General features: G+C 60.2%; 1 protein-coding gene across 11 annotated transcripts; it reads left to right on the plus strand.

Annotated features, from left to right (window-relative positions):
* Positions 1–501: 501 nt before the first annotated feature.
* On the plus strand, positions 502–24204 carry SH2B2 (SH2B adaptor protein 2). 11 transcript variants are annotated; one of them, XM_033109761.1, is made up of 11 exons: positions 556–591; positions 10416–10465; positions 12448–13172; positions 16214–16315; positions 18051–18142; positions 18230–18406; positions 19427–19518; positions 19628–19792; positions 20305–20513; positions 23030–23201; positions 23731–24204. In XM_033109761.1, exons 3-11 carry the CDS (start codon positions 12477–12479, stop codon positions 24075–24077), a joined length of 2052 nt encoding a protein of 683 aa, XP_032965652.1. In that variant the 5' UTR covers positions 556–591; positions 10416–10465; positions 12448–12476; the 3' UTR covers positions 24078–24204. The 11 variants fall into 11 exon arrangements, with proteins under 11 accessions (XP_032965651.1, XP_032965655.1, XP_032965656.1 ...); XM_033109760.1 differs by lacking the exon at positions 10416–10465 and having other exon boundaries at positions 502–591; XM_033109764.1 differs by lacking the exon at positions 10416–10465 and having other exon boundaries at positions 502–591; positions 19631–19792.
* The last annotated feature ends 1201 nt before the right edge of the window (positions 24205–25405 follow it).

Here is a 25405-nt window from a genome sequence, read left to right on the forward strand (position 1 = left end):
CCGACCAAACCCCCTGAGTGCCAGCCTTGGGGACACCCCAAGCCATAGATTCCGGGCTGCCTGATCCCCAGCCCAGCCCCACTCATGTGGGTCCCCATCCACCCAGATAAAGGGCTCCCTCTTAGTCTGTGCTGGTTGGTATTCCCTCACTGACCAAGTGGCCAACGGTGCCGGCTGCATATCCAGCTCCCACCTGCGGCCCGCCTGGGCAGAGTCTCGACTGTGCTATCCCTGTCTCAGTCTGAACACTCTAGACCTTGAGCATCCAGAGGCCTCCCTTTGGGGTCCCACCCCAGTACTACTCATGATCTGCCCCATGACAACTTCCTCCAAGGCCCCAGAGCCTCCTGCCCTCAGGGACCCCAGAGGGACCTATCTTCCCTGACCCTCATTCCTGTCCCCATGACAAAGGTGCTCTTGACCAATCAGCCCCTCCCCTCCTCGTCACCCCTCCCCACCCAAGCTACTTCCACATCTCCCACCAGTTCCTCCTTGTGGGTGAGACTTCCTAGGCAGCTGGCTTCTCCTCACTTCCTCCTCCCTGGCCAACGACAGCCCATCAGTGGATCTTAGCCCACTACTCGGAAACAGGTTAGTCCACTGGGGACCGGGTTCTACTGTCTCCCAGGAGGGTGGGCTCCACAGCCAGGCTACTCAGTGTGGAGCCTCCCTCTCTCCCACTCTACAGGCAGTCACCCTCCCACCCACCCCCATACTCCCACACCCCTCCTGGACTCATTCATAGGTCCCCTGGTTCCCAGCCAAGCATCCAGGCCTGTGTGCAGCTCCAATCGATAGCTGGCTCTAAGCTTTCATTAAGTGTTGCTGGCCGGGTCCTGCCAAGAGAGCAGCTGGTATGTGTGTGGAAGGGAAGGGGCTAGGTTCCAGGGCCTCAGACAAGGCCTGCCTTGCTTCAATGTCCCTGTGGAAGGTGGCCCAGGGCTGGTGGGCAGGAGGTCCAGGCAAGGCTCCAGGCCAGTCTCTACCTTCACCAACCCACTGTTCCTCTCTAGGCCCCACGCTTTCCATCCACAAGACAGGGTTAAAAAACCCTTCCTTGCCGCTTCTGCTTCCAGAGAAATAACAGATGTGAAACGGTTTTGGGAAAGGTTAAAGTGTTCTCTATAAGGATCAGAGGTCACTAAGGGTGGCGGAGGGCAACAGGTGGAGGCACTCCCTGTCAGGCCACAGAACTGCCAGAGGTAAGGCTGCAGAGGGTTTAGTGAGAGCTGGGAGAAGCTGATTTAACCACTTGTGGGGGGCTGAGGGCCTGCGGTTGGGGGCAAGAAGGAAAAGGAGGGGAGGAGTTCAGGCACCTCTCCACCCCTCCCCAGTAGCAAGCAATTGACTCATCCCTTAGCGGCCACTTCCACACTTCTGCTCACACTGATTGATGCCCTCCCCCTCCGACCCCTTCTAGGTCGGCCAGAGCCCCTCCACCTTTTCTGGGAAGCTTCCTTGAGGCCCCCAGCTCCCCAGGAGTCAGTCCACAATTACCCACGAAGGTCAGCAGGAATCTTTGTTTTCTTAGCCAGACTGGTCTCTTTCCCAACCTATGCCCTGGTTCTATGGCTGTGGAGCCAAGGAGGGGTGAGGAAGCCCGGGTTGTGGCCCCCCCCATCAGCCCTGTATGACCTCTGGACACCTGGAAGGGGCGGCTCAGTGTCCCCTACACAGTGAAGGTGGGGGCGTGGGGAGCTGATCAGGTCTTCCCCGCCCTGTAGCACCGGAGCGATTTCCGGCCCCGGGAGTGCTGAAGGGAGGGGGCGTGGTGCTCACCCACCGGATTTATGAGAATCAGACATCGACTTCCCCGGTTGCGACATCTGGGCCTCCTCGAGGCTTCCATTGTCCCCACGGCGGAGGGTCCAGGACAGTGGTGGCCCCGCCGGGAGACTGTAACCAACGGGCGTCCACGCCCGATATGCCCCACCACGCAGGGCACCCATCGGGCCCCCACCCGCCGCACTCCCGAGGCCACCACTCAGGGCTCCGGGGACGCTTCCACGCCGGAGGGATTCCAGAACCTGGCCTGCCGCCGGTTCCGTGAGACGGGGCGGTCGCGGTCTCTCGCCCCAAACAGGGCGGCTGCAGTCCTGTTCCTAAGCCCTCTGGACCCCAAGGCTCGGCCGCCCTGCTACCCCGCGGCAGCCACCTCCCAAAGGAAGGGAGCACCAGCCGCCTGCACAGCTCCAGCTGGGCGAAGAGCCGGGGGCGCGGCGGGGGCGGGGCCGGGGCGGTGCGAGGCGGGCCGGAGGCGGAGCTCGCTCCGGGGGCGGGGCCGAGGAGGCGCGCGCTGCGCGGGCGGGGGTCGCGAGCGGGAGCAAGCGGGGCGCGCGCGGCGCGGTGCTGTGTTCGGAGCGCGCTGGGCTCCGCTGCCGGGAGAGCCGAGTCGGGGCCGCGCTGGACCAGCGAGGAGCCCACGAGCCTTCGAGGTTGTGGACGAGGGAGGGAGGAGTCGCCGCCAACGCCAGCTCCTGCCGGGAGGGAGCCCAAACCCGCCGCGGGCCATGAGCCACCGGGCCCCGGGAGCCCGGCCGCGGTCCGGGCAGCGCTCCGCCGGCGCCCGGACCCGCCCGGCCGCAGCTGCGCGCCTGTAGGTACGGCCTGCTTGTCCTCAGTTCCCTCGTCCCCTCGTCCATCATCCTGGACCCGGTCCGTCCCTGAGGGTGTGCGTGTGTGTGAGCACCGCTGCCAGAGAAGCGCGGCCGCACGCGCCCGCTCCGCGCGTGTCGTCTTTGTGTGCGCGGTGGGAGGGAACGCGACGGAGGAGATGCGCCCCCGGTGGGGATCAGCTCTCCGACCCCCATCCCGGGCCGAGCGGAAGTGGCGAGAGGGGTCGAGCCGCCTCCGAAGTAGCTGCGCCCCCCACCTACGTCCCAGGGCCCGCGGTGGGGTGAACGCATAGGGCGCCCTGGAGGTGGGGGCCGTGGCTGGGGCGGAGGGGCGCAGGGTCTCTTCCCTAGCCTGCGGGGGCGGGGGAGGGCCAACCTGGAATGAGGGTGCTGGCCACCGGAGGGACGCTATCCAGACCACATTCTGCGGGCCGGCACGCCCTCCATTCGGCCCAAGCCTTCTTTCTCCTGGGCACCATTCTCGACCCGCCCACCCCGGGAGCTCTCCGGCAGTCCCGGGCAGTGGGGAGGACCGCTGAGGGTGCCCGAGAGGCGGGCGCCTTTAAGAAGGGGCGGGTTCGTGCCCTCCATTCAGGCCCTTCGGCCTCAGCCATTGATGAGCCTGCGGGCAGCGCGGGGCCCCCGGAACCGCGCCAGCCTAGCGAGCCAAGGCCAGACAGAGGCAGGGATCCGTGAGGTCTTCAGAGGGAAAAGTCTGCAGTGACGGCCCCTCAGGAAGCCGCCGCAGCGCGGACAGGGCAGCCTCAGGAGTAACTGAACATGGATAAGCCAGAATCTGTGTTCACTCCAGCTGGTGCAGGGGACAGCCTCCGGGGGGGGGGAGTCAAAGCTGGGTTGAAGCCTACCTCTGCCCTTTGAGCCTCCATTGTCTACTCTGTAAAATGGGGTAGTGCTGCCTAACTCCTAGCTAGGCGACCAGCAAGAGTTGCCCCCTCCTACACAGGTCTCTGAGCATGGGGTGAGCGAGCCCCTCTGGGACGGCAGGAGGAACGAGGGGGTGGTGATCCCAAGAGCCTTTGGCTACCTCTGTTGGGGTCGTGATCTGACCCCTGCCCCACTCTGCCTCCCACTTTGAACAAATCTCTTTCCTCCCAGCCACCCTGGTCCATCCAGGAGGCCACTGGTGGGGGAGCAAACTAAAGCCTTCCAGCTCAGGAACTTTGGGAGAGGTCTGGCAGTGGGAGCAGTGCTGTTACGCGGTGTAGGTCTGAGACTTTGTGGGGTCTCAGGCAGTTTCCCACAAGCGGCTTCCTTCTACTCCTCTCCCCCTCTAGAGGGCGTGAATGATGGTGGGCAAGAGATTCTGATGCCGGTTAGTTGAATGGTTCTGAGTAATCAAGGGTTAATGTGTACACTTTTTTTATTGTGAAAAATCTGTCTAAAGTTTCTAAACCCTTCTCCCTACTTAATGGGTCTCCTAGGGAGAGCCCTCACACTCACACCCAACAGTGGGCTTCCCTAGGGAGTATTGGAAGACACCCCCCCCCCAGGTGGAACCTGGCCCCCCAGAGGTGAGCCAGTGAGGGGCATCTGTGCTGTTTCTCATGTGATCTGCACAGCAGCCCTGTGGGTTGGGAACTATTATTATCCCCATTATACAGAGAAGGAAAGAGGCAGGAGATGAAGTGACTTGCCCAAAGTCACTCAACCAGCAAGCCAGGCCTCCAAACCACTTCTCTCTGACAGGAACCTGTATCTTACCTCTTGCACTGTCTACCCATCCCGGGTTGCAGGAAATTGGGGGTTAGGTGCCCCGGGCCTTCTGGCTGCTGTCCCCATGGAGTTCTGGTCCCCTCTTGGAGCCTGCCTCACTTTCTGCTCCTTAGTGTCCACGTGGACACTGGAGGGCTGGTAGCAGCTTTGGTGTCTGGGGAGGTTTCTCTTCCCCCCTCACCTGGTTGGGCCTGATTTTTATGGCTGTGCCCTGTCCCAGGGGAGAGCAGGTGTGAGTCCAACATCTAGAGCTGGTAACAGCCACACCTGTTTGGGCAGAGAGAGGCGGTGCCACAGTGTGTCGGGAGTACAGCGTCTTTTGACTCCTCTGAGTGAAGCAGGATGTGGGCTCCATTCCACAGACACTTCTGACCCTCTATATATAGTAGGGCCCACCTGGGTCCTATGGTGGGTATAACACCCACCTGGTGGAGAGGCCACAGAAATGTGGTGTTGTGGAGGCGCTGGGGGGCAAATGGAGACAGGGACGGGAAGAGGGGGCACTGCCAAAGCCTCTGTATGCTCAGGGCCCACCAACTATTGGAGCAGAGCAGTGGCAGCCTGTGGGGCAATGACAGATTGAGTGCTGAGACTCTGAGCTGAGGGCAAGCAGGCTGGAGTAAGAAGATGTATGAGAACTTGGATGTGGTGAGTTTGAGGTGCCTGGAGATCAGCTGGGCAGGGAGTTCATTTGCTCAGAAAAAGGCCCGGGAGCCTTTATAAGCATCTGCAGTACCAGCGTTCTGGGACTCTCAGAACTAAGGGAGGCATGGTATGTGTATCATGAAAAACCCCGAAGGCACACTGGTGGGCTGCGTGGTGGGGGTTGAAGGGGGAGTCCTACAAGTTTCAGGGGCTGGCCCAGGGGCCAGGGAGGTCTGGGAGGGGTATTCATCAGGACCAAGGTGAGATCCATGACCCAGGGAAAGAGAGAGAGAGACCGCAAGTGTCAGGCCAAGGCTGGAGAGGGGGTACCTCTGCTCGGCAATCCCAGGAGTGCAGGGCCAGTGCGGCTAGAGCCATGCCAGCCTGCTCTCCACCTACATAGCCTGTCCAGGAACTGTCCAGCACCAGGTGCTCCTGAAGGAGGAAGGGCTTTCCTCCTAAGCCCCCAGGCCCTGGTGTAGCTTTTTTCCTGGGCCCCCTCCCTCCTTATCTGACATGTACTTCCTGCAGGGTGCAGCTCTGGATTCCCTACCCTCCAGCCTCTCAGTGCCTCCTGCTCTGAGCTTGGGCGTCTCCATTCCTGAGTCAGGGCCTAGATGCCCCACTGTGGCTCAAAGGGAGAGCTCTCCAGGGACGGGGCCTGTTGGGAATAGTGTCTGTTAGAGAAAGGGGCAGATCTGAACTTGGCTCCACATTCCCCTCTCATCTATCTGTGGCCCTGGACCTACCAGCCTGGCTCCTGACACATAGCAAGAGCCCAGTACAAATCTAGTCACTTCCCTTTCCAGGACTCCATTTCCTCATCTTACAATGGGAGAATCCTCTCTTCGTGGCAGGGAAGATGTGAGGGGAGAAGGGTTTTTAATAGGGTTTTCGAAAGATACCCCTGGTAACACGGTGGAGCCTGGATTTGTCAGTGGTTGGAGGGCCGGTGGGAAGCAGGAAGGAGGCCTCTGCAGCCTTCTGCCCAGAGCAGTGGGAGGAAAAGAGGGAATGGATGCAAGACATTTAGGAACTAGCAGAACTTTATTTTTAAACAATTACGTATTTAACCCTCATGAAGCCCTTTGTATAACAATCAGTGCTGGTATTATCCTCCATTTTAACAGATGAGGAAACTGAGGCCCCAAGAGGCTGAGTCATCCACGATGACACAGCCAGGAAGCAGAGGAGCTGGGATTCAAACCCAGGCGTTCTGGCTCCAAATCTCAGGGTTTTAACCACTGCACTGTCCCGGTATGTCAATGTCCAGATGTAGAGGTAGAGAGACGCCAGGCAGTGGGACCCCTGTGATGGGAACATCTGTTGGATGCAGCCTTAGGGATCCTGAGGACTGGAGGTTTGCAGGTCCCAGAGCCAGCAGGGCCTGTCCATTTTTGGGGTGTCAGTGAAAGCTAGGGGGCTCAGCAGAAGGACTTCCACCCTCACAAGTGGCAAAGGCTGGCGGTTGTGTGAAAGGTGTGAGGGTTAGCAGCTGCCTCCCAACGATGCTCTTTGGCACAGGCCTTGGACCAGAAGCAGCCTCTGTGGGAGAGCAGGACGGTCCCGCTTTACAGCGATGGAAACTGATGTTCAGAAAAGCCAGGAGCCCGGCATGCCCCTCCCCCACTCACCCATACGAGGGCAGAGCCCCAAGTGCTCTTAATCTGCACCTGCCCCTGTCACTAATCGGCGTGTCCTCCTCCCACACCCACCCTTCAGCAAAGTCCCAGCAGGGTCAAGAGAGTTAAGACCAGAATCATGCCCACTTCTGCTGCTCTGGCAGGGTCATGGCGTGAGCACAGATATTCTGGGTAGGAAGGGTCGGGGATTCCAGCCACACCTCACTCTTGCAGGAGGCCTTGGTTCAGAGCCTGCCCTGTGGGGACACTTTTGGGAGTGGAGTGGGGTAAGGTGGGGAGTAGACTTGAGAACCAACACCCAAGTACCCAACAGTGAAACAGAACTGCCCTGTGTCCTCTGCCTCCATCTCTCCTCTGCAGGGGAGAGAGCTTCAGGCAGCAGCAGGCAGAAGGCACTCCTGGCTGAAGGTTGTCTTTGACCTGCAGGGAGAGGGGTGCAGAACGGGGGTTGGGAGGACAGTCCCGCAGAGGCCAGGAGGGCAGCTGGAAGAACAGCAGGATGGAGGATGGAAGGAGACTTCCTTGTAGTGTGGGGCCCTGAGAAGCCCAGAGGAGAGGGCATCAGTGAGCATAGTTAGGGCCAGCTTCCCACGGGGCAGGGAAGAGCCAAGTCAGGCCTTGTCTCCTCTTGTATTGAGAACCCCAAGAAGAGGCTTCAGTTTCACCATCATGAGTTCATGGAGGGGGACACCCAGCCCAGAACAGAGCACCCTTAGTTCTGACCCTCACCACCCCTTCCTGCACTTGGTTGTGTGGGTACCTTTCTGAGAACGGAACTGAGGGAGGTGCAGCAGAAGGGGGGCTGCCCCAGAGGTTCAGTCTCGGTGGTGGAGGATGCAGCCCTGGTCCTGCTCCCGGGCTGCCGGTCACGGTGCTGAGTAGCTGGCTTGTACTGCTTGCCCTCCTTCCCTTCCCTGGGGGGCGGTCGTCTCCGGTGGTGGGGAGGCCGGCTCCAGCTGGGCCTCCCTGGAAGCACTGCTATGGGGCCCCTGCGGGTGGAGGCCAGACGGTCCCCACCCCCCCGGCCTCCACCCTCTGTGCTGTGGATCGATTGGTTGTCTGCCCATTAGCGGGGGCGGCTAGGCCGCCTCATCAATATTTTAAGAAATGACCTGGCCATGGGATCCGGAACTGCGTGCTGCGGGGGCTGACGAATGGCCTTTTTTCTTTTCCAATTGTCAGCGCTATTTTTACCACCGGAAGGCCAGCCGCCCCCTCTCCCAGGCCTCTAACTGAATGGGGGTGGGGGAGGGTCTCCCGTATGGGTTCCTGGCGGAGGGCTTAGGAGAGTCCGCGGCTTAGAAAGGCGACAGGCGGGGAGGGACTCCTGCCCCGCCTCGCTGAAACCCCATCCCATCCCATCCTGGCCCTGGCGAGATGGGAACAAAAAACATTTTTCCAGAAGCCAGACAGGCCAGCTGAGCCTGGAAAAAACCCCAGGTGATGATTGAAGGAGGGTGATCTGCCCACCCAGGGCCCCTGGGAAGCCAGCACCTGATCCCTAGACCCGGTGGGCGCTCTTTGTCTCCAGTACCCATCCTCAGAAAAGCCTGTGGAGGGGAAAGGCCAACCCCTGCCTGCCCCAGGTCCCAGTGGGGGGGGGCAGTCTTCAGTGTCCAAGGGCCCCCAGGGCTGGAGGGCATCTCCTCTTATTGATAGAGCGGGGGCCTGGGGAGGTCCAAAGCCGCCGGAGACAGAGCCCAGATATCCCCTTGCCCCATCCTGCACTCACTGTCCTGTTCGTCTGGGGCCATAGGAGGAAGCACTAGGCCCCTTCCCACAGAAGCAAGAGGACCAAGGACCATAGGGACCATTGGAGCTCAGGGAGGAAGAAGGGCGAGTGGTGGGAAGGCGTCCTGGGAGAAGAGAGCCTTTCACAGCACAGCACGTCCAACAGGCTGAGGAGAATCAGAATAGCCAGTGGAGTGAGGAAGGCAGTTCCTGCAGGAGAGGCAGACGGGGACTTCCAAGGAGCCCCTGAAGGAGGGAGAACTCAGGCCAGCCCCGACAGTGGTGGCCAGGTGAGTCTGTCCACCCAGCTTCTGGTTCCTCTGGGTTCCCCTCTGCCCCCCTCCAGGCCTTGCTTTTCCCACATCTGGGTCTGTGGTCCCCTGTCTAATCGATTGGTTGTTACTCACTGGCTGTTCCCTGAGATTAGGGGAGCTCTGGCCCCGCCCATGGCTGCACATGAATTATTGCAGAGACAGCCTCCTGTGCTGTCCTGAGAGAGAGAGGGAGGGAGCTTGTCCCCATTCTTGAAGTGAGGAAACTGAGGCTCAGAGGTTGGAGTCATCAGCATCACTCACCGAGAGAGAGATGGGGTCAGGCCTTGAGCCCAGGCCAGCAGAGTTCCCTGCACTTGGCCTCGCCCCCAGTTCTGGCCCCCAGCACGCCCGCGCTCCTGCTGGGACCGAGCCCTTTTCCATGGGACTTGCAGCCTCCCTTTTGCAGACAGCCATGTCTGGGCCCCAGGGCCTCCATCTGTAACTAAGTTTGGGGTTCCCTGTTGATATGCGACTTGTGACTTTTACCTCTGGCTGCCAACTCCTGCCACTTCTGTGTAGCCCCAGCTAGATCCAGGGGACACGGAGGGCTCCTGTGCTGGGCCTCAGACCTGTAGGCTCCTGGCCAGCCAGCAAGGGTGGGTGGAAGAAGTGAAGGCAGGCCAAGCTCCCAGGCCTCCCCGGCCAGTCCTGCCAGGCCATAGCCACAGCCACCATCTCTGGGCAGAGAGGAGGGCAAGCTGAGGCCTACCTGTGAGAGCCTCTCCCCGGGGCCCTGTCCCTCCTCTCTGCCCCTTCTCCTTGCCAGGAATATTGTCAGCCAGCCGGAAGAGTGGGGAGGGACGGGATGCCAGAAACGGGGGCACTGGGACTGACTTCCTCCTCCCTGTCCCCACCTGCCCCATATGGGAGCATAGTTATGTCACACGGGTGTCCATACTTGGTACCAGCACCAGTGCTAACCCTTCCCAGGCTGCCGTGTCACCCAGTCTGACGCCCCTGATGGTCTCAGTGATACAGAGGGGGAGGTGGCCACTGTGGGGGGCCCTGTCCTGCTGGGTAAACGGGTGGGCTTAGAGCATGGGACCAGGCCCTCATGGACTTAGCTGCAGGGCTTCGTCTCCACTCCCACCATCCCACATGTCCCCCTCCACAGGCCTCAGCTCTCCACCGCCTTGGAGGCCTTGGTAGTGGTGGCAGGTGCATTGGTGCCTCCACCCTTATTCCTGACAAATGACTCGGGCCTGCCTTCTGCCTCTGAGGAGTGCCAGTGCCAGGCTGGGGAAACAGACATGGAAACACATCTGGAGCACACTGCAACTGGCACCTTGTTAGAGGGATGTATAGGAGGGGACTATGAGTTCAGGCGGGGAGGCAAGGGGAAGTCAGGGAAGGCTTCCTGGAGAAGGTGGCCATGGATGAATTATTGAAGAATGGGTAGGAGTTAGCCAGATGAAGAAAGGAGGAAGAGCAGAGCAAGAAAAAGTCCCAGCAATAGCCAAGCTCATGGGTGCCTCAGCTCCATCCTCCCCAACCTCTCCACCCCATGTCCTGATAAGTCTGCCTGCAAAGTATTGCTCAGGCCTGCAGGGGAAGGCACTCTATCCTCCTCCTGGCATCACGCCCACCACACCTGGCGCCACCCCCTGCAGGAAACCTTCCTAGCTCCCTGCTGCGCTCTCCCCAAAATGCCAGGTGAAATCTATGGAGACCTGCTGGTTTGGAAAACCATCCTCTGCTAAGTGGCCTCATCAAGTGATCCATTTCCTCCCTAGGGCTGTCCCGTGGTTATTGAGTACAGATCGATGGCCGAGATTGCCCCAAGGTGAGAGGGAATTCCCACAGTGCCCTATGGCCCAGAGGCCCCACGAATGATCTCATAGAAGTGGGGCAGCTATTTTTACCCAGCGTTTAATTACAGAGTTTGGATCCCAGGGAAGAGATAAGATGGTAGTCCCAGGAGCTACGAGGGCCATGCGGGAAATGTGGGATCCTGGGAGGGCAGCTGAGGGCATGATCCTCTGCCTGAGTTCCCCTAACATTGGGCTGGCCCCCTCAGATGGGCTCCCCAAGGCAGAGCGGGACCACATCACCCCTCTCACTCTCCATGGGTGATTTCACCCTAGCCTGGGGGGAGGGTACATAAACACAGTGGGCTGGGCATGGGCCCCCAGGGGTGTTGGCCACACTGGGGGACAAGGAGGCCAGGTCCTCAAATGACTGGACACACACCAGGTAGTTTGGCAACTCAGAGTTCTGAGAGACAGGATGCCTGGGAATAAGGAGAAGGAAGCTGGGGTGAGCAGACAGCTGATGTTCCTGGACTGGGGCCTCTCCAAGAAGGTAGGGTTTGGATGGGCGCTCTGGAGGGAACAGAATTCTAGGAGGTGGGAACACAGGTATGGCGCACGGGCCACTGTCATGCAAAGAAGTCTAGGAGGCAGCACCTTCGGTGCCAGTATGAAAAGTTAGTCGTACTTGATCTACACTAGGAGGTGACCCCAAAGTCCCGGAGTCGGGATAATTCCAGGCCCGTCACAAGCTCTGTGTCCCTAGGACCCATGGAAGGACTTAGGCAGTGACAGCTGCGACATGCCCAGTATGCCAGACCCATTCATTTAGTTATTCATTCACTCAGAGCGCCTGCCATGTGCTCAGCACTGGGGACACAGCCACTTACAAGATTGTTAAAATACCTGCCTTGTGGAGCTGGCATGCGCGGGAGAGGGGTGGTCGGAGGGAGGGGAGGGGACAGCACAACCAAGCAAATGGTAGTCGTTTGTCAGGTGGAGGTGAGAACTAGGGAGAAAACGAGGCAAAAGGCAGGACACGTCAGCACTGGGGGGGCGGGAGCCTTTCTGATTCTCAGTAGAGTCGTGGTCAGGGAAGGCTATCAGACAAGATAGTATTTGAGTAGAAACCTGAAGGGAATGTAGAGGAAAGAACATTCCAGACAAGTGCAAGAGAGAATCACAAGTGCAAAGGTCCTGAGGTGGGATTAGGACTGGTGTGCTTTTGCAACGGCAAGGAGACAGGTGTGGCCAGAGCAGAATGGGCAAGGAAAAGAGTGGCAGCAGAGAAGCTCAGATAGCTAAATAGAGGCTGATCATGCGAGGCATTTGGGGCCAGGGGTGGGACTTTGGTTTTTACTGAATGGAATGAGAGCCACTGCAGGATTTTGAGCAGAGGAGGACCTGCCCTGTCTTGTTTTAGAAATGACTAGGTTCCTGGGTGGAGAACAGATGACAGTGGCGTGAGGTCAGTTTCCAGGGGACCAGTGAAGAATCTGCTGACGTACTACCTACAAAAGAAGAGGTTATGTGGGTCCGCCGACAGCAGTCAGGACGGCGAGGAGTGAAGGAAGGGTTGGGTTCTTGGCATATTTCAAAATCAGGGCCCAGAGGATTGCACGTGACTTCCTCCTGTCCACGAGGCTTTGAGGGCCCTTAGGAGAGGTTACTTAGGGAAGTGAGGTCACTGGAGGCTGTGGGAACCCCACTTCAAAGCAGCTGTCATCCCAGCCTCCTTTGGCAGCCCCAAGAATGAACGTGGGGTTCCCTGAGACTGCTGTTGGAAGACAGAATGAGTGTGGGGGGCTTCCCTGCTTCCTTGGTGGTCCTCCTCTTCACCCATTGGTGCTGCTCAGAACTGCTGCATGTTGTAGGAGCCCCTCTCCTCCCCAATACACACACACACAACACACAGACCTTCACAGCCCCAGGGAGCCCTGGGGGAGCAAGTGTGGAGAAGGGACAGGTGGGTTCTCTGCTCGGGTCACCAAGTCACCCCAGCTCTTCTCGCCCACAGCTGCAGGGGGCTGCGATGGGACGGGAACCATGAATGGTGCCGCCTCTGGCCCCGCCGCTGCCGCCCCGGTCCCGGACTGGCGGCAGTTCTGTGAGCTGCATGCCCAGGCGGCCGCCGTGGACTTCGCACACAAATTCTGCCGCTTCCTACACGACAACCCGGCCTACGACACGCCGGACGCCGGGGCCTCCTTCTCCCGCCATTTCGCAGCCAATTTCCTGGACATCTTCAGTGAGGAGGTGCGCCGTGTGCTGGTGGCCGGGGCAGCCAAGCACCCCGACACCATGGAACCCGAGCCGGCGGCACTCAAGGTGGCATCGTCGTGCGGCCACTCGCGGAGCTCTGAGGACGTGTCGGCGCACGCGGCGGCCAAGGCCCGCGTCCGCAAGGGCTTCTCACTGCGCAACATGAGCCTGTGTGTGGTGGACGGCATGCGTGACATGTGGCACCGGCGCTCCTCTCCCGAGCCTGATGCCACCCCGCGGGCTGCCGAGGCCCCGGCCGAGCCTCGCGACAAATGGACACGGCGCCTGCGGCTGTCGCGGACGCTGGCGGCCAAGGTGGAGCTGGTGGACATCCAGCGGGAGGGCGCGCTGCGCTTCATGGTGGCCGACGATGCTGCCGCGGGCCCGGGCGGCGCCGCCCAATGGCAGAAGTGCCGCCTGCTCCTGCGCCGGGCCGTGGCTGGCGAGCGCTTCCGCCTGGAGTTTTTCGTGCCGCCTAAGGTGAGCGCCAACCCCCACCTGGGGGGCAGCGGAGGGGCATGGGCACAGCCCAGGGTGCCAAGGACTGGCTTTGGGGACCTGGTTGGCAAGATGTAGTATTGAGTGTTAGGAGCCTGGCATGTGGGCCCGCTCTGCCTGTCTCACAAGTCACACCTCAAGCCCTCTCTCCACCTGTGAGGTGTCAGGACTCTGGATATCAGACAGGTCCTGGAGTACTGCTTTTCCAGGTGTTGGGGCACCAGCTGCCTGCCCTCTTCTCTTCCTCACCTGGGGCCCCTGGGGGACTGGAGCCTCCCAGGGAAGAGGTCTGTGGTGATGAGGGCAGGGAGTGACAGCGGCACACACCGAGGGGGATCCTGGGGGGGTGGGAATCTAAATCCCCAGCTTGGCTGCCAGCCTCTAGCCCAGCCCCTGCCCAGGTGGCCCTTTTCTGGCCTGGGTTTCGAAAGCTAACTTTAAGCTGTCACCAGCACTGCTGCTCACTTGAGTGCCCTGTCCCCTCCCCGCTCTTGGGGGCTCATCCTCAGAGCCCTGGGGCAGCTTTGGGTCTCCTGCAGAGTAGCAAACGTGCCTTGTTTGGAAAATGGGACTAACTGTAACAATAGTGCCTGCTTTCTGAGAGCCCACTGTGTGTCCATGGCAAGCCTGGTGGGCAGGCTCATCCTCCCAGCATCCGAGCAAGGTGGGCCTCATGGTGTCCAGGTCACAGAAGAGAAAAACAAATACTCAGAGGGGGTGTGGCCTGCCCAGTCATACAGCTTGTGGGTGGCAGAGATGGGCTAATTATAGCCACCACCTTCCTGGTGGTCCCAGGAAGGAAAGGAACATGGAGGTAGGAGCTCCCTGTTCACTGGGAGGTTTGGAAAAGTGGGAGGTTGTGCTGTTGCGGCAGCTGGCAGCGCCCCCCAACAACCACCCAAGGATGCCACCCACGTCTGGGCCCACTCTAGTCTCAGTGCCTTGAGTCAACTTGAATTTCACCTCTGTCCCCATCTCCCAGGCTGTCAGAACTCTGGGTTCCATTGGAGGGGCAGGGCGTGTGCTCCCCAGAGCTGGCTGACCTGAGCTTCCCAAGGGTCTATCTGCCCCCACCATTAGTTCCCAGGGAGAAATCATGGACCCTTCCGCCCAACTCCACCCCTTGTCAGACAAGGAAACCAGGCCAGTGAGGGGTGGAAAGTGAGGTGGGCTTGCCCAGGGTCATCCAAAGGGCACAAGCCCAGAGTTTCAAGGCCTCCAGGCCCTGAGTGGCAGTCACAGCTGCCTGGCTGTAAATAGCAGGGGTGGCCGCCCTGGGAGAGGGGATACAGCAGCTGGTGCCTTCGTTATCCCTCCCAACCCACTATTCACCACTGGCAGAGGGCAGAGCTCCTGAGGGATCACTTCCTCAACCTCTGAGGAAGGCAGGTGGGTTCCTACTCCCTTATCTGGCCTCCTTTTTTCATGCAAATGTTAGGGAGTTCAGGAGGGGGTGGTGGGAAGATGGATCATACCACAGTAAGGGCTCAAGTCCAGTTTCCTAAATGTACTGGGTCCCAGGCACTCCCTGCTGATACACCCCACTGCCTCTTAGTCCTGCAGACCTGGCTATACCCCTGGAACAGACAGGAGCTTGGGGTCTGCAGGCCCAGGGGCCATTTCCTGGGATCTTCACACGTACCGCTCACACAGCCCCATGAGTCAGGTCTCCGGCCTCCTGTCCCCCACAGCCCTGTGCCGGGCCAGCCCTAGGGGCCCAGGGAACAGTGAGTCTGTGCCCCTGCCATGGGAGGAGCCACTAGGAAACAGGACAGGATGGTAAACCTCAATGGGGTGAGGCTCTGGGGGCCCCAAGGAGGGGAAGCTCAGGCTGCATAAATGTTCCCCAGGCAGCAGGGCCCCAGGACAGGCATTTCTGGAGGCACAAGTGGAGTGAGCGAAATCCTAGAATCATGAAACAGCCTACCAGCTCTGTCCAGGGAAGTGGGAACAGTGAGGTGTGGCTGTGGGTGAGAGACAGCGGGACCAAGAGAGACAGGCCGAGGACTCAGTCTCCAGCCTGCAGGAGCCCGGTCCAGGCCTTCACAACAGACCTCTGTCTGCTCCACCCACTCCAGGACCATGCCCCCCCACCCCCCACCCGCCCAGTGGCTAGTGTGATGGCCCACCATGGTTAACCGACCCCTCTGTCACAGCTCCAGGCAGGGCCCTGCACCCGCTGGATGGGAGCCAGTGCCGCCAGGGATCCCCATTCGCCTGCCCGCCCACTGCGTGGCCCTTCCCTTTCCTCCTGAGAAAGTCCCTGTCCCGGAGCCCAAGCCCTGCCAGGAATCTCAGTCTCAAGCCAGCCCCAGGGGGCCTGCAGGTCATGGCCAGGAGCTCTGGGGGAGGAGTGGGGAGGGTTGGCACAGAGTGGCCCTCCCTGGGAGTCCTGCCAGATCACCTTGGTTGAACCCCACACTGTCCCCTTTCCTCCACCCGGAAACAGCCCTGCCCGGCTCGAGGAGCCTTGTCTGAGACAGGCTCCAGGCCATGCTCTGGAAAGTCCAGTCTGAAGGCGCAGACCAGCTTTTTGGTTTTTTGTTGGTTTTTTTTTTTTTTTTTGATGAACTAGAATAAAATAGAAAATATCACACTCAATCACACACAAGATAAATATTATCTGGTACATTTGTTTCAGAGATATTTTTACCTGTCTGTGTATTGGGTCACAATGTCATATGCATTTCTTATGGGTCAAGGTCAAAAACATGAAAACTATAGATCTGGTGGGTACACTGGGCAGAAGGACGGCCCAGAGTTCACCCCACGAGGTTCAGGTGGGAGATTCAGCTGTCTCTCTCAGCTCTGTCCCGGACTTGCTGTGTGACTTGATGGGGATGTCCCTTTCTTGCCCAGACTCCCTCAACTTACCCATCTGTGGAATGGGGATTGGAACACCTGTGCCAGGGCTGCCATGGCGTCCTGATGTGAAGGCTGCTCTGATCTCGGGGGAGGGGGGAGGGGAGAGAGGGTTTCAGAGGGCCCTGTGGTGACTCTCTCTGCCCCTTCTGGCCTCCCAGGCCTCCAGGCCCAAGGTCAGCATCCCTCTCTCGGCCATCATCGAGGTCCGCACCACCATGCCCCTGGAGATGCCGGAGAAGGACAATACGTTTGTGCTCAAGGTGAGTCTCACCTGTCCCAAAGAGCCCCGGGCTGCCCCGCCACCTCCCCCGTGGGCAGCACCCTGAGACCATCATACGGGGAGTGAGGGGAAGGAGCCGGCTACAGGGCTGGGGGAGGGAGCCCCAGGACCCTGCACATACCTCCAGCACCTAGCTAGGGTTTGGATCCAGGCCTGGGCTCTGGAGCCGAGTGCCCCAGTGTCACTCACCATCTGGGGCCCCCAGTTCCCGTTTCCTCCTGGGCCTCGGTGAGGTTCCTCTGAGTTTCACTTCCTCCCTCGTCCCCCACTGGAGCCAGCACATACCCACCCCGTGGGTAGGCAGCCTGCAGCAGTTAATGCAAATAAATACTCCTGTCGCAGAGCACTGGAGTGTGGGAACCCACACGGTCCCACAGAAGGCACAAAGGCACTGAGTGGGGGTCTGGAGGCAGCTCATCCTTTTCCAGGCCCCACGTCACCAGGGTGGCCTGTTCAGTTTGCTGAGGACATGGGTCCAGGCTGCCAGGGCTCTGCCGTGTGCCTCCTCAAAGGATTAGAGGTTGTTTGTGAGGCCAAGTCCCCAAGGGGGCTGGTTCCACCCACCCAAAGCTTCACGGAGTCCCCCCTACTCCTCTCCAGGCTCCTGGTTGGGTTTATGCTTTTACTCGCCCCTATTTGTTCAGTCACGAACTCCCTTATTCATTTAGCAAACACTTACCAACCCCATTCCCTCGTCACCCCCGGCTGAAGGCTGAGGACACAGCCCTTCCCTGCCTGGCGTTCCCATCTGCTGAGGAAGAGGGGTTCAGAGCCTCCCTCCCATCAGCTGGGTGGTAACTGTGCTGCTGATTGTCCCCAGGAGCCCTGAGCCCAAGGGGCTCACCTGCAAGCCCCGCTCTGAGCCTGTTTCCCATCTGTTCAAAGAGGGGTTGCAGGTGGTCTCCAAGGACCCTCCCAGCTTTGGAGATGCTGGGAGTCCAACAACTGCATTGTAACCAAGGTACACAACAGGAAGCTGAGAACATGTGGCCTTGGCATCACAGAGACCTGGGTTCGGGTCCCAGTGCTGCCACTGAGTGCTAGTGGGACTTTGAGCAAGTTACCTGACCTCTCTGAACCTCAGTCTTCTCATCTATACAATGGGGAAAGCATACCGCCTCCTTCCCAAGGCAGTTGGGAAGAGTTTATCAGATAATGTATGTACAAGATGGAACTCTGGGCCTGCCCACAGCAGGGGCTTTCCCCTCCTCTCTTCCCCTACGGAGGCTGCTTATACCAGGGGCCTGGCCTTAGAGGTAGAGTTCCAGGCATTAAGGCACATGTGCTGGGCCAGCTGGCCCCTTGGCTGACTCGAGGGTTGTGATGTCTTTTCACCCCACCTCCGGGGTGCCAGCTCACCCTTCCCCAGCCAGCATGGCCGCCTCTGAGGCTACATGTCCAGGGCCTGAGAGCCTGAGGACCTGAGGTCAGCAGGGCTGGATGTCATCCCCAGTGGCGGGCCTAGGATGGAGGTGCTGCTAAGCGTGGGGCATGGCTCCACCCCAGGACCTTGCCCTGGGTTTGGGGTGGTGCTTGATGGTGACCCCACTGTCTTCCCTGCTGCTCACACCAATGAGCTCCCGTGGGGGAGGTGTGGGGGAGGTGTGGGGGAGGTGTGGGATGAGCCTTTTGTCCTGGGGTCGAGAGCCCTCTGCTGAGGGTGGAGGAGGTTGGGGTACTGACTGCTATCTGGACTCCTGGCCACCCGTCCCCAGGTGGAGAATGGAGCAGAGTACATCCTGGAGACCATCGATTCACTGCAGAAGCACTCATGGGTGGCTGACATCCAGGGCTGTGTGGACCCCGGGTGAGTGCCCAAGCGGCCCTGGGCTGGGTGGCAGGGTGGGGTAGCTAGCTGGTGCTGAGCTCCCAAAATGGGCTTTTCTCGTGGCAGGTCCTCTCCAGGTTGGTGCCAGCCATTCCTCCATAGCCCCACCCCCACCCCTATCTCCAGCAGGCTCTTGGAGGCCTGCTCCGCAGGGCCAGGGCCCAGGAACCTGGAAGGAAGTTGGATCAAGTCTTCCCTCACCCCAGAGGAGCCTGAGACCACTAAAAGAAGGGCAGGGATGGGGTGAGCACAAAGGGCTGGGGAGATAGAGGGGAGGTCCCTCCCTATCCTAGCCTGGAGCTCAGAGATGGTGTTCTGGTCAAGCGACTCACCATCTCAAAGCTTAAAAAGTGGGCCTGAGCCAGGGAGCGGGGGCTAGGGGTAGGGCAGGGCAGAGAGAACAGCCCAGCAAAAGGGGTGGAGGTGTGTGTGACCCCGGGACTTGCAGGGAACATCAGGCCTTCAGGTAGCTAGGACTAGAGCTAGTGAGGAGGAGACTTGGGTGAGAACCTGGGAAGCTGGTAGGTTGGGAGCGGTGGAGAGCTATGGCTGGTAATAAGCAGAGGGCAGCTACCATCAGCTGCGAACAGGAAGAGCAGCAGGGAGGCTGGCTGCACCATCCAGGAGAGATCCCACAGCCAGGAGTAGGAGGGGTAGGCAGGCCAGTAGCAGAGCATTTGGCAGCAGCTCTTCTGGCTAACGGGGTGAGCCAAGCCCTGGAGGGAGGGGCTGCTGCTTTCTAATCAACAGTTTCATTGAAGGAGGCACAATCAAGTCCTGAGCGCCTCCCAGGCCCCCGGTCCCCAAAGTGGTTACAATCCGTCCCCTGCCACCCGCTCAACCATCTGCTCTGCAAAATCTTTCCCCAGACTCTGTGAAGGTAAACCTTACAGTATTTTAGATCTGGCAGGGTCCCAGACACCTTGTGTCACAGATGGAGAGACAAAAGCCAGGAGCAGTGAAGGGAGCTGCCCAGGGCCTGCCCACCACTGTGCCCTGCCACCATTTGAGGGACTCCGTGGGATCCCAGGAGGCCGTCCCTTTGTGGGTTAGTGGGCAGGGATCCTGTGACCTCAGGACTGCACCCACCTGGAGACCTCTCTTACATGGCCCTGTCACTCTCATGACAGCCACAGAGCAAGCTGAGGGTGTGACAGAGGGACACAGAGGCAGAGGGACCCTACGTGGCCACTGCCTGGTTCTAGGAGCAGCCCGTGGTCCGAGACTCATGGCAGGACCTGGCTACACTTTCTCGCCTTACAGGGACAGTGAGGAAGACACAGAGCTCTCCTGTGCCCAAGGAGGCTGCCTGGCCAGCCGAGTGACCTCCTGCAGCTGTGAGCTCCTCACAGAGGGTAGGTGGGCAAAGAGCTGGTTGGAATAGTGGAGGGTAGAATTGAAGAGGGGTGCTCACTCCGAGATGGTCAGACAGACAGATGTGCTCCTTACCCACTACTTCTGCAGCAGCAGACCTGCCCCGGGCCCCAGAGACAACGGCAGCTGTGGTGACAGCCCCACACAGCCGAGCTCGAGATGCTGTCAGTGAGTCCCTGGTCCATGTCCCACTGGAGACCTTCCTGGAGACCCTGGACTCCCCGGGCGGCAGCAATGGTGACAGCAATAACACAGGTGCGGTAGGGGCAGCCCGCTCTCCCCCACCCCATCCCCTCCATCCTACGCCCCCAGCCTAGGCCATGGGCACCCACCCACCGCTCCACCAAAGACCTTCCTGAGCCTCAGAAGCGATGACACTTCATCCCACTGGGTCCTCTGCACAGCAGCTTAGTATTCTGGCTTCTGTAGGCCAGTCCAAGAACGTGAGCCTTCCCACAGGCCCTGGTTTCAATAGAAAACGCTCCCAGAAGGGACGCAAAGGGTCAGAAACAGGGGTTAGGAACAAGGAGATCGGACCCCAGGTTTGTTGCTGACTTAGAGCGTGATCCCGGGGTAGTCCTTCTCTTCTCTGTGCCTCGGTTGACCTCATATTCTTAACTAGTGGGTGAGGTCAGCTCCCTGCCTTGTTACAAAATTATCCCAGCAGCATTTTACATGTTAAAACCCAGCAAGGGGTTGCCTCTCTTCTCTTGTGTATTTGCCGCCCCCCCCCCCACACACACCCCTCACACTGTCATCCTCTCCAGGGGAGGAAGGAGCCGAGCCTGAGCCCGAGGCAGCACCAGAGCTGGAGCTCTCCGACTACCCCTGGTTCCACGGGACGCTCTCGCGGGTCAGGGCAGCGCAGCTGGTGCTGGCAGGCGGGCCCCGGAGCCACGGCCTCTTTGTGATCCGGCAGAGTGAGACTCGGCCTGGGGAGTACGTACTGACCTTCAACTTCCAGGGCAAGGCCAAGGCAAGTGTGCAGGGGGCCACGGGGTGGAGCAGCCAGCCCTGGGCCAGGGGGCCGAAGTGGCCCTGGTCCTGAGGCTGCGCCCACACCCCAGAAGCAGGTTCCGTGGGTGTAGATGTGGCATGACTTCCCTTGGGCCAGGCCTATCTGTGGCCATGCTCTTTGAACTATCCGGGTCCTTCCCACACTTCTCTGGGGGGCTGCAGTCTGCCCCAGATGTGGCTTCTCCATTATCCAAATGGGGACGTCACCTCTTGATGGCGGAACACTCAGGAGGCCAGGCCCTTCTGAGGACTTAACTTTGACCCCGTGCATTAGGGTCACATAGCACTAGAGTTTCGGAGGATCTTTATCCAGAGCCAGCTCAGTGCAGGGCTGGGGTCAGCTGAGGACCTCCTGCTCCACCCACACCCAGACAGCCCCTTGTTTTCCCTCCTCAAGTCAGTTCACCAGTCCCTTCTGGGACCCAGCCCCCGGCCAGGCCTGTGTTCAGGTCAGGGGACGTGGAAGGGAACCATACACAGGTGGGCCCTAGAGGACCAGGCAGGAGGGCTGTGCAGGGTCTGGAGGGCCAGAAGAGGTGCCCCACCCTACTGGCCAGACTAGGAGGGGACCTTGACCTGAGACGTGTAGTGGAGGGAGAATCCTTAAAGTGAGGAGGGAAGGGTGATCCAGACAGGGCACAGCTGGTTTGACGGTGCACACAGACGGTGGGCTGCGGAGGAAGGGCATTGCATGCAAATAATGACCTAAGGTGCAAAGGAAAATATGACAGCAAAGGGAAATGATTGTGGGGGTGACAGTGTGCCCAGAGTGGGCAGGAACCTGAATTCCCCCCAATCTCGAGTTTTCCGTAAGGAAACAGACCCAGCCCCAGCTCCTCCCAGGACTCAGTTCCCGTAAGTCCCTGCTGGAGGAGGGGCCACCCCAGGACCGCTGCTCCAGGCCTGCGCTGGTAATCAGCGTCCCAACCCCCAGCTGGCCCCGTGCAGGCCATCCCCGACTCCCTGGGCCTCTCGTTGGCCGTGCTGTCACTGAGGAGGCAGCACCTCCCCAGGGACATCTCCTTGGAAAGCAACCGCCCTTACCAGTTCCTCTGACAACCAGGCGCTTAACACCGTCCCTGGCAGCCCCAAGTTTACTTCTTGGCCTGCACCGCCCCAGGCAGCCTCCCCGAAGGACTTGGCGCTGACTAATGCCAGAGCCAGAGACTAGAATGGTGGCCAGGTGGGGGGCAGGGGGGAGGGGGGAGAGGGGCAGGAGGCTCCCGTCCTTCCCGGGGAAAGACCCAGACTGGAATTCATGCCAGCTGCTGCCCTGTCAGAGCAGCGTGACTGCCCAGGGTGGGATAGGTTACTGGTGGGGTACAGCAGGATCCCCAGGCTCCTGCTGGCACTCCTCCTGGGAAGGAGGACCTCTGCCCTCCAAAGCAGCTCTTCTCACCTTTTCACCTGAAAGGTTTTCCTAAAGACTAAGATGCACCCACCTTGCTTCAGGCTCTGCCCTGGGCCTCTGCCCCCAAAGGCCCTGCCCACATTTAAGGCTGTGGTGATTCCCACTATGCAGTTCCTCGCAGGCTGAGGCCCTGCCCTGGCTGCCATTAATGCTCCCCAGGTTTGCTCACACTTTTCTGGCAACTTCTGGCTCTGCTGAGTGGCAGAACTTATTCACAGAACTACCCTCCCCCCTACCCCTCAACCCCCACCCCCAGGACTTCTGTCCTTGATGTAGGTGGCTAAACCAGTACCCCTTCCTGGGCTTGAGGCGATGTACATACTCTGAAACCTTCCTGTCACCTCCCCTCTCGCCACACACCCCAGCAACAGTCACTCTTCTTCCTGTGAGATACATATTGAACAAAATAAGGCGAAAGCCAGAGACCTGTGGCTCACCACTAGAGACCACAGATTTGTTGCTGCTCTCCCTGCGGTGTCTATCTGCCCCACGTGGGCCCTGGAGACCCAGGGTGGCACCAGCTTGTTCCCCATGCTCCCGGTGCTCCCACTGCAGCACAGTTGAGATGCACATACAGCCAGTCCTCGCCAGCCAGCCTCCAGGATCCCACCCCTCTGGGTTTGGGCTCTGTGGGCCCAGCGGGTATGCCCCTACCTACTGGGGTGGGAGAATCACACAAACATGAGTTCTCTTCCTAGTTCTGTGCTTTGTGACTGTGGGTGAATCACTCCCCCTGCGCCTCAGTTTCCCCATCTCTAATATGGGGGCTGTAATCTCTACCTTTTAGAGCTTTTGGAGATGATACGGGGGGCATGAGGGGTATGATGTGGGTGCTCCCAGCATAGGGACAAATGCCTGTTCCCTTCGGTCCCAGCCTGGCTCTGTTGTAACCCCATTCCCCACCCCCACTACAAGAGAAAACCCCCCTGAAGATGGGACTCGTGGGGCGAGCCAGCTCTGACACAGACCATGTGGCCTCTGTGAGACTTGGTCCTCCCATTGACCCACAAAGGCACTTGCCGGTCCAGGATCCCAACACTGACCACGCAGACCTTTGCCCACAGCACCTTCGCCTGTCCCTGAATGGCCACGGGCAGTGCCACGTACAGCACCTGTGGTTCCAATCTGTGCTTGACATGCTGCGCCACTTCCACACCCATCCCATTCCACTGGAGTCAGGGGGCTCCGCAGACATCACTCTCCGCAGCTACGTGCGTGCCCAGGGCCCCCCACCTGGTAAGACGCTCCCACCTGGCCCCTGCGGTGGCTCAAGAAGACAGACAGGTGGGCAGTGGGGGAAGGGAGTCACTCAGGCGGCCGCCCAGAATCGCTGACTCTGGTGGAATGAGCCCCAAGTCTTGAGCAGCTCGCCTTCGGGACTGGAAGGGGAGTGGCAGCCCCACGGGGGGGGGGGGGGGGGGGGGTCCTGAGATTCCCGGCAGGGAGGAAGGGGGCTGTCAGGCAGGGAGCAGTCCCGAGACAAGGCGGGGCCCAGCACAGAACTGTGGAAAGGAGCGGTGCAGGGGTGAGTGCGGGTGTCCAGCACGCGCGAGGTGAGCATTTGTGTGTGCACTGCCACCTGTATCCACGACGTTAGTTATCCGGGGAGGGGGCTGGAACCGGAAGGGCTGAATCGGGCCTGCCTCCTTGGTGATCCCAGGCCACCCCCTTCCTCCGGGCCTCTGGGCCTTGCCTGAGAAGCTCAGGCTGGGAGAGAGGGGACAAGGTGGTCCAGACGACACTGACGCGCCGTGTCCCCTTGCAGACCCGGGGCCCTCGCCCAGCGCCGCCCCCGCGCCTCCCGCCTGCTGGACCGAGCCGGCCAACCAGCACTACTTCTCCAGCCTCGCGGCCGCCGCCTGCCCACCCGCCTCGCCCTCCGAGGCGGGTGGGGCCTCGTCCTCGTCCACCTCGTCGTCGTCGGCCGCGTCCCTGCCCGCCGCCCCGCGCGGCGCCGCCGAGGGCCTGCTGAGCGCGCGCGGCCACAGCCACAGCGCCGAGCGGCTGCTGGAGGCGGTGGCCGGTGCGGACGAGCCCCCGGAGGCCGCGCCGCCGGGAGAGGGATCGCGCGGCCACACGCGTGCCGTGGAAAACCAGTACTCCTTCTACTAGCGCCGCGCCGTTTGCCGCCAAGGCCCTGGAGCCTTTCGGACCGGCCGAGCATCCACCCACGTGTCCGTCAGCCCAGCGGACCCTGCGACCCCAGCCCGGTGCTGGGTGGGAAAAGCGAAGCTCTTCAGTGAAGAGAAGACATAAATGTTATTAAAGAGCCTGTTTTAGGGACTGCACCCAGCTCTCCTGTCGTCCTTTCTCCTGCCTGCGCCTCTGGGACTGTAGGGGAGAAGAGGGTGCCACACACAGGACCCCTGCGGAACCCACCCACCGTGGCCTGGCGCCTGCCGGCCCCCACCAGCTGTCAGAAAACCCAGCTCCCCATCTGCGTGGAGACAACCTGCAGTACCTGAAGGAGGCACAGATCTAGCCCTGGGCCGAAGCAGGGCTCAGGGCGACTGCCCCGGGGGCAGAAAGTGGGCAGGGGTCTTTAGTGGAGCTATGAGGGCGGGGGCGGAGGTGAGGAAGAGGTGACCGGAGCAAAGGCTTGGGGGCAAGAATGAAGGGTGGCAGAGGGTAGGGGCGTGTCCCTGGATGCAGGTACAGAGTGAAGGATGGGGAGCAGGCCAAGTCCTGAGCCTTAAATCCCAGGATAAGGAGATGGACCGCGGCTAGGAGAGAGTAAGGGTGCCCTTGGGCAGGTCAGTGGGGCGGTGGGGCAGGATGCCTACACATTAGCCGGGTAGGGGTTGGACATCGGGAGAGGCTGGTTTCCCAACTTTGACCTAGACTCCACCTTGGAAGCAGCCTAGAGGGCCCTCCCACTCCCTCTCCTACCCCCGCCCCATGCCTCCTGCAGACAGCAGCCAGGCTGCAGTGCCTTAGAGCCTGCTGGAAGTCCCAGCACCCCAACCCCCAGCAGTGCTCCCTCTGAGGAGGACCTTGTTCCTGCTGAGCAAAGCATACCTCCCCCTCCCCCAATCCAAAGTCTGCCTCCCTACCTGGGGCCGCAGACACATGGTTCCGCTCCCTGCCCAGGGGTTCCCTTGCAGGGCCTGCATCCATAATGTACATTTCAGACGGACAGACAACCGATCTTCTGGGACTACACCTGGGCACCTGCGTGCCCTTCGCCCATCTGAGAGTGCTAGCACCTTCAGTGGGCCACAGGGCTTGGCTGCCCCAGCTACCCAGTCCTGACTCAAAATGAGCAGGAAGGGACTGAGCAACAGTCCTGCTGCCACCACAGAGAGGGAGGGAACGAGACCCAGGCTCCCCAGAACTGCTGGTACCTCAGCTTCCGGCATCTTCATCTGTGTGGCTTGACGCCCTCTGAGCTCTGGCCCCTGTGCCCTGGTGGTTTGGGGTGTATATCAAGCCAAGTGCAA

The sequence above is a fragment of the Rhinolophus ferrumequinum genome, chromosome 7 (genome assembly GCF_004115265.2).
Source record: "Rhinolophus ferrumequinum isolate MPI-CBG mRhiFer1 chromosome 7, mRhiFer1_v1.p, whole genome shotgun sequence".
In the NCBI taxonomy this organism is placed as follows: Eukaryota; Metazoa; Chordata; class Mammalia; order Chiroptera; family Rhinolophidae; genus Rhinolophus; species Rhinolophus ferrumequinum.